Here is an 8,789-nt window from a genome sequence, read left to right as displayed (position 1 = left end):
GTTACAAATCAAGTTAGTGCCAATTATGTTACAAATCAAGTTAGTGCACTCACATGGCACACATATATAGCAAATAAATCAACTCATATAGTGTCGTGCAAATTAAATTTAAAAAAATCATTAAAAAATTAAAACTAAAAACTAAAACAAGAAAAAGTATGATTTAAAAACCAAAAAAAAAATGAAAACCTTACCAAAAAACAGTAAAAAACTTAAGGAAAAAAAAAGGAAATCCTAATTAAAAAGAGGTCGCATTTTCTCTAATGAAAAAGAAATAAATAAGCCAAAGGAGTCTAGTCAGATGAAAAATGGCTTGTAGACTAGATGTGTCATGTTCAATTTTCCGGACTTTATAGTAATGTGTGTGTGAGAAATCTCCATATCCTCTAGTTTATTCTGTTGCTTATATTTAATAAATAAATAAACCTAACTTAAATCTCAGATGTTCCAAAAAAAAAATCATAGAAAACCATCGATCAAACAAACAAACAATTATTTTTGTCGGTGAATAACACATGTGTTAAAGCTCTTTGCATTACACACAGGCATCATAATTTAAAATTATTATTATAAAAAAAAATAAAAAATCAATGCTTTTCGGCCACCTTCTTCTTCGTTCATTCCTTTCTTCCCCAATCTCCTCATCCCTTTTCTTTCTCTCTCTTCATCTCCTAAAAATAAGATCTTGATACCTCTCAGCTCACCATCTCTTTCAAACTCAAACAACCCATTTACCAAATCTTCACACTTTCCATTAAATTTTTGTTATCTTCTCTTTTCCTCCAACCAGACCCATGGATCTGGCCCCAGAGGAGCTTCAATTTCTCACCATCCCAGACATCCTCAGAGAATCAACCTCCATCCCCAAACAGTCCCCTAAGACCTTCTACCTCATAACCCTAACCCTAATTTTCCCCCTCTCCTTTGCAATCCTAGCCCATTCCCTCTTCACCCACCCTCTCCTCAACCAGCTCCAAGGCCCGTCCACCGACCCGGCCCAACTCCACCACAAATGGACCGTCCTCCTCCTCTTCCAGTTCTGCTACCTCATCTTCCTCTTCGCCTTCTCTCTCCTTTCCACAGCCGCAGTGGTCTTCACTGTCGCTTCCCTCTACACCTCAAAGCCCGTCTCTTTCTCCTCAACCCTCTCCGCCATCCCCAAAGTCTTTAAGCGCCTCTTCATCACTTTCCTCTGGGTCTCTCTCCTAATGGTCTGTTACAATTTCGTCTTTGTGGCTTTTTTGATCCTTCTCATTCTCGCCATTGATACCCAGAACCCACTTTTGCTTCTTTTCTCCGGCGTTGTACTATTTCTTCTATTCTTGGTTGTACATGTTTATATAACCGTGGTCTGGCATTTAGCCAGCGTTGTTTCTGTGCTTGAGCCCGTTTACGGGTTCGCTGCGATGAAGAAGAGCTATGAGCTGCTGAAGGGGAAGATTGGGATGGCTTTTTTGCTGGTGTTCGGGTACTTGTCCATTTGTGGGGTTATCGGAGGCGTTTTCGGGACGGTGGTGGTCCATGGCGGGGAAGATTATGGGGTTTTTGTGAGGATTGTGGTGGGTGGGTTCTTGGTGGGTGTTTTAGTGATTGTGAATTTGGTTGGGTTGTTGTTGCAGAGTGTGTTTTACTATGTTTGCAAGAGTTACCATCATCAGGGGATTGACAAGAGTGCTTTGCATGATCACCTTGGCGGATATCTTGGAGAATATGTGCCTCTCAAAAGCAGCATTCAGATGGAAAACTTGGATGTCTGAGGAAGGAAGACGATTCTTGGATTTATGTGTAAGTTTCTGTGTACTTGCTGTAAAAAAGAAAGAGAAAAAAAGGAAAATCAAAACTTTGGGAAAGGCTTGTGGAATTTGAGTTTAGTTTTTGGTTGTAGCTATACATGTTCCTTGTTTCTTTCCTAATAAACATTTAAGCTAGCTGTTGCTTTTAGTTGATTTACGTTGCTGGGAATTACTGTTAACTGTCAACCGAAGAAATGTACATGTGTTTATCGTAATAACTCTACAACCTTCAATGTTTCAAAGTAGTATGAACATCCATTAGTAAAACCAGTTTGTTAAAGCCAAGCCTGTTACTGGTCAATTTTTTCTCTGTTTAAATTTTCATTTTTTAAGGTTGTCTCCAATTGTGAAATTTGCTTACAAAGGGATGCATATGGCTATAATTTTGTCTTTCTTTTGTCGTCCCTGGGATCAACATATTGTGATGTTATTTCTCTTGTATTTGGTCTTTGCCGTATTCTAGGGGTCAGGTTGGTTTACCTCATTGAAAAACCTGCTGTTGAGAAATAAATAAATAGAAGAATCCAGTTGTCTTAGTAGTTTGAATTCCTATTGTATCTCTTTATTTATTGTATGGACATAGACTGTTGTCTTAGTAGTTCATTGTCACTATCCAGACTATACATTAGCCCCAATAAGAGAGTGCGACCACCCTGGTCAATTGGTGTGACTTCTAAATAAATACACACATATATATAGTACTGGAACAAACAGATTGACTAAAAGTAAAAATGGTATGTTTCATGACAAAAATGACTTGTACATATTGAATATGGTCTAAAAATGATCAGGACCGCATGTTTGGAACATGTTCTGTACAGGGTATGTCATGGGCTGTTTCACAAAGCTAATGCCCCATGCGTATCTGCTAAAGAGTTTGTGTACTTTTGGTTTTTCAGAAGCTGGTTTGTGCATAAATATCCTTCCATGTTAACGCAGGATGGTTCATAAAACCTTGCATGTCTGAAGGGTTCGTGTAGGAGTGTCTTACAGGCTTGCATGTAGTGAACCTCCAAATCTTTTAGAGTTAGAGGTATTCATCATGTATGCTTATGATGCATCAGTCTTGTTGCCATAACTTAAGCTTCTAGATGGAAGAAACTCATTGTGTGCAAGTGATTCTGAATGGCATATGTTTTGTGATTATTTGCCAAAAGGTAGTGGGCTCAGGGAAGTAATATTCTCTAGGTATAGACAGTTAAACTGATAACATCTCTATTGCCACTAGACTATAGATTACCCCCTATAAGAGAGTGCGACCACATTGACTATTATCTATTACACCAATATGAAATGAAAGACATTGTATTTTTGGGGGTTCTGAGTGTAGGAAGTCTAAAATAGTTTAAAAATGATATGCCTCATTTTGACAAAAATGACTTGTAACAATTGGATATGGTCTCAAAACGATCAGGACCACATGTTTAAAAAATATTCTGTACAGGGTGTGTCATGGACTGTTTCATAAAACTAATGCCCAATGCACATGTGCTTACTGAGTTTGAGTACATTTGGATTTTCAGAAGATGTTTTGTGCATAAATATTCTTCTAGGTGAGCTCAAGATGGATTGCTCGTTCAGTTCATAAAACCTTGCATATCTGAAGGGTTGATGTGGATTTGTCTTACAGGCTTGCATGTAGTGAACCTCCAAATCTTTCAGAATTAGAAGTACTGATCGTTATGCTTGTCATGCATCAGTCTTATTGCCATAACTTAAGCTTCTAGATGGAGGAGTATTGTCTAGGTAAAAAGCACATCTCCCGGAGATGAGACATCACAGTCCATGCTTGGCCTTAAACCAGGGTGGTTAAAAACCATAGGATCATCAGATGGATTTTGATTTCACTTGAAAATTTTCTAATGGCTTTCATAGTTTGTGTTTGAGATCTGCAATTTGGTGCATTTAGCTGTGTGATTATTTGGTTTTGAACTGTTGCTGGCAGGTCAAAGTTTTGTATTTAAACTTATTTTCTTTGTAGTGGATGTACTATATGCTTGGGAATCGCATGCTGCCACTGAGAAAATCAATGTCAAATGTTTATCAAGATTTAGATTGATAAGAATGCAAGGGAAGTGGAACCTTTTAAGCATAGAATTACAAAGTTGTGCTTAGTTTCTCTTAACTTGGTGTCTATGCAACTTGATACAGTGCTTCCGAGCAATCCACATCAATCTGTTTATATGATAATTTTAAAAAAATTATTGGCAACCAGACAGATACTTTCCAATTAACCAATAATCCAGTCTGTCCAGTGGAAGTTGGACCAGTAATGTAAGCATCAAGAAGATGAACATGGCTTTCCTCACTAATGGGACATCCTTCTATGAAATATGGATAAAACTAGCAATGCTTAAGTTGGTACTTGTAAAGATAAACCTGTTCAAAATCCATTTGGGGATAGATCCTCAGATGGCGAAAGGAAATTGTCACCTACGGCATTCACATGATGTCTTCTTTTTTCTTTTCCTTTTCCCCTTTTATGGGGGGCCAAACTTAGGAAAGGGAAGGGAGAAACTCACTCATATATATATATCCCTAACGCTAAACTACTACGTACACTAGGCCTAGCTAGACCTAGAACCAATCACCACAACCCTAACCAACGATTGAGGGACCCAAGAGCAAAACGGCGCCTCCTACTGTGACCCTCACCTTTATCCTTGCAACCCACGCCTCAAACATCCTCTTGGCATAGTCCATGACACAGTAGAGCACCAGGAAGCCAGCAAGGCAGGCTGAGCCGGGGGCTGGACTAGACGAGCCATGCTAAGGGTTTCAAATCGTAGGCCCAAGCCGTACCCAATTCAAGAGCCAGCCGAGCCAAGCAGGCCTAAAGAACATGTGGGACAGAGCTTTTGGCCCATCGAGTATCGAGCTACCCACTTCGGCCCATGGGCTTAGGGGCAAATTCTGATGTCTAATCATATATAACTAATATCTTCCATTCGGCATCGAAGATCATCAGCATAACCTCGATACCGACCATGGGAATGAAGGTAGAGGTGTCAAACGGACTAGGCCGGTATGAGCCATATCTTTGTGTAGGCCGGGATTAGGTAATTGGGCCCAATGGGCCGGGCCTTGTTCAAAACCCACTTATTAAATTATATTTGTTTTAGAGAAAAAAAATACATAATATTATTATATTTATATCTTAGTCCATTTTATTTCTCTAATAATATATATTAAAAATTAAATGTTTTTTTAAACTAAAATAATGATTTTGTTTTTCAAGTTTCAATTTTTAAAACCCGAACAATAATCTAGTCCTTTTCTATTTAAATGTACTTGAAATAAATTTAGTGGCCTCTTTTCCCAACAAATAATAATAAATCTTGTATATAAATCATTGTATAAAATATTGAAATGAAGTTAAAAAAATTACCAAAAAAAAAACGCAATACATAAGTCAAGCTTAGCATGAGCCTATATCGGCTCATTTAGTGGCCCGGTAAAAAATCCCGTTTAGTGGCCCATAAAAAATTAACTTACTTGTGCCGGAAGCAAAGAAACATATTGCAAATAGAAAACTATACCAACCTTCCCTCCTATATATGCATCCATCTCCTTGAAAGTTAGTGTGGAAGAGAGGGTTCTTTAAAGTGCTCTTTCCTGTGATTGATCCATCAATTTCAAAGGCAATTAACCGACTCAAAATTAAACATAATCATAACCAAATTGAGTGATTGAAGTAATTAATACTAATTGATTCATTTGTCAAGATGGATAATACATATCCAATATCATCTCTTTGATCCGTTTGACTGGTTCTGGCAATCAATAATTTTACATTTAGAAGTTGAAGCTATGGATCTTTCCCAAAGTGGTCCGGAAGGAATTTACACTGGCAATGCATTCACTTTGATGTGGAACGAAAGAAAATACTTGAGTAGGTCATGATCATGATCATCAAATGGAATTATTAAAGCTTGCTCTTAGGAATCCCAACTGGTTTATCTCTAGACCTTCGCTCTACGGCTCGGGACAGTTTCTTCACCGCCTCTTTCGGAAGATGGGAGGGTTTGCTCAGCCAGTCTCCCCCGTCGACAACCAATGTTGTTCCGTTTATGTATTTTCCTAAAAGCACCATACAGATGAGAAATGAGGTATGGAAATCTTTAAAGCAATGTGGAAGTTTTAAGTTGCATAGTGTTATCAATACTGTACTATCTTTCAAGTAGTAGTTGCAATTTGCGAGAAATCAGAAATCCATAAGATATTGCAATACTGTACTATCTTTCAAGTAGTAGTTGCAATTTGCGAGAAATCAGAAATCCATAAGATATTGCATAATTTGCATACAATAAGAAAGCAGACATGAACCATTTCAACTACTCATATCATAAGAGAAAATTAATGGACTCATCTACAACTACTAGCACATATAGTCACTTGGTGACATTGCAATGACTGGTTAAAGAATGCGTCGCCTCACTGTATTTATAACATGAAAAAGAAAAAATGATGAAGAAAAAGGCTGCTAGTAAATATTTCATTAGTGTTTTTATCAAAACTTAAGGTAATAAGGTGTTTACTAATAAACGTGAATAAAACAGAAACTTTCTTGCAAGTCAAGGGACTGTCAAAACTATTTTGCAAATAGAAGGTAAGATGGTGGGCAATTTGGAATACTCATACTTCAAGGAGTGAATTAGATTGATAACCTGCATTGGATGCAAGATATAGTGCGGCCATAGCAATATCCCATTTCTGACCTACTTTAGATACAAGAGTTTGCTCTTTAAGTTTGCTCGAAATCTCCTGAGGTAAAAGTTTACTGAAGCCAGCAGTGTCTTCAATAGGTCCTGGTGCAATACCATTGACTCTAATATCATAGTCTGTGCCCCACTCCAATGCCAAGCTTCTTGTAAGGCTATCAACGGCAGCCTGGTATAAAGGACAGAATATAGATGAATTCGGTTCAGTCAGTATCATCAGTCCTTGTAGTCAAGTGCTATTTGCTACCTCTCCCAAGTTCAGGAGAGACAGGGCTGCATTTCGTACGTTGTCCATAATTTTTTTATAAAAAAAAGGAAAAACAAAGAAAATAATGCATAATTGCACACATACGAGCAAAGTCATTTCAAAAGTTTCTACGAATTTAACAAACCTTTGCTGCAGATACATGAATTTGATACCAAGTAGCTGTATAATGCAAAGTTGCACTTATGTTTATGATTGTTCCACCAACAGACGAGCCTTTTCCTGACGCTCCTTTCTTGAGATACTTGAGTGCTTCATGACACATTGTAAAAGTGCCAACAGCGTCTATATCTATAACTGCAGGAACCAATACTTCAAAGAATTAGAATTCATTTTAAGAGTCTAAGAGCAATTTATCAAATCAAAGGCAATATTAAGAGATTAATAATGTGGGAGATCCTTCTTTGAAATATGCATAAAACTGGCTACGCTTAGGTTAATACTTGAAAGATAAACCTGTTCGAAATCCGTTGGGGGATAGATCCTCAGATGGCACAAGGAAGTTGCCAGCTGCAGCATTCACAAGGATGTCAAGCCTCCCAAAATGCTTCACAGTTGATTCCAAAACTCTAGCTGCATCATCTCTTTTTCTAACATCACCCTCAAGTCCAAAAGCCTGCAGCAAATACAACAATCTAATTTCCATGATTTTTATTTTTCTTATGGACATTAAACTGGACTTCAATGCATAAACTTAAACCATCAAACCAAATACTTCAACAATTGCATAGATCAGTTTAATGTAAAAATGTTAAATTCAGCACTGACAGATTATTTTTTTTTTTAAAAGGCAAATAGTTAGAACTTTTGAAGTAGAACAAATAAATTCAGCTTGGAAAACTCTCTGACAAGAGATTCCTGAAAATTTGGATAGGTACGTACAAGTTCTTTTAACTTGAAATTTGATAGCCATAATCATAAAACATTCATTTATACATCAAATTTCTTGTTTAATGAGGCATTTTTTGGGTCAGACTGACAAAATAACTCGCAGCTGAATTTAATTCTGCTTTTTTCATAAATTTCTCAGGAACCAAACAGAGAACGAGCATAATTGAAAACTCATAAAATAAAATCAACTATAAAGAAAACAACACAAAGATAAGATACTGAAAGATATCCAGATGATCATATGACAATTAGAGAGCACAGAAATGACATTGAACATAAAAGAATGAAAAACACAAACAAAAGAAAGGCACCCAGGTAACAATTTGACTAGAAAAGACCCGTAAACAACACAGAACACATCAACAAGATGGAATTAAAGCTTGAGAGAAGTACATGAATGCCTTGGGACTGAAGGGCTTCAACAGCAGAGTCAATGACATGTTTGCGACGACCCATAACAGCAATGCAGGCTCCATGTTTGCCCAACTGAAGCGATATCTCATACCCGATTCCTGAGGCTCCTCCTGTCAACAGAGCCACCTTCCCCTTCAGTATATCCGCCTTGAATGGAGACTCCATTGCTCTCTCTCTCTCTCTCTCTCAAAGTTTCTAACTTTCCTAGTTTGGACTTTAACGGACAACGCCAGGATCGCCTTCGACAAAAGAGACGTGCCAAATTACCAATCACCCGGTCGTGTTTGACTCTTCAACAGGATGGGTAAGGTCGGCCCATAACCTGATATACTAATGCACCTTTTATTTTCAGCCCAATAAAGGTTCAGAAAGAAATAGTTGGGAGAAATAGTTTCGCTACTAAGCCTTTTCCATTACATCTTACTCATCTTTATAGTATGAGGCAAATCACAATTAGACACGTGTTTATGTTATATAGACAAAAACAAAAACAAAAACAAATGCTGCATGTCAACTCCAAGCCTACGTCAAATTACAGTTTGATTAAGTTAAGCTCAGGATTACATTAGTTTATTAGTTTACTAAAACCTACTCATACATAGTATAATATTGTATTAGTTCCGAAATAGTTAATGATGCATTGACAATGATAACTTTGGTTGAAATGAAATCTCATTATTCTAATTATTAAAATAATTACAAATT

At 37.3% G+C, this 8,789-nt stretch overlaps 2 protein-coding genes across 2 annotated transcripts; one reads left to right on the top strand and one right to left on the bottom strand.

The window, feature by feature from the left end:
* Positions 1-573: 573 nt before the first annotated feature.
* LOC110767350 (uncharacterized) lies at positions 574-1,946 on the top strand. Its single transcript, XM_021970867.2, has one exon. The coding sequence runs from the start codon at positions 795-797 to the stop codon at positions 1,755-1,757; it is 963 nt and encodes a 320-aa protein (XP_021826559.1). The 5' UTR covers positions 574-794; the 3' UTR covers positions 1,758-1,946.
* Positions 1,947-5,466: 3,520 nt separating this feature from the next.
* On the bottom strand, positions 5,467-8,324 carry LOC110767357 (peroxisomal 2,4-dienoyl-CoA reductase [(3E)-enoyl-CoA-producing]). The gene is made up of 5 exons (XM_021970879.2): positions 8,064-8,324; positions 7,236-7,395; positions 6,907-7,076; positions 6,461-6,683; positions 5,467-5,873 (listed from the first exon to the last, which is right to left on the bottom strand). Exons 1-5 carry the CDS (start codon positions 8,247-8,249, stop codon positions 5,719-5,721), a joined length of 894 nt encoding a protein of 297 aa, XP_021826571.1. The 5' UTR covers positions 8,250-8,324; the 3' UTR covers positions 5,467-5,718.
* Positions 8,325-8,789: the final 465 nt, after the last annotated feature.

Source organism: Prunus avium, chromosome 4, assembly GCF_965620075.1.
Source record: "Prunus avium chromosome 4, drPruAviu1.hap1.1, whole genome shotgun sequence".
Lineage (NCBI taxonomy): Eukaryota > Viridiplantae > Streptophyta > Magnoliopsida > Rosales > Rosaceae > Prunus > Prunus avium.
This window is presented reverse-complemented; position numbering and strand designations above follow the sequence as displayed.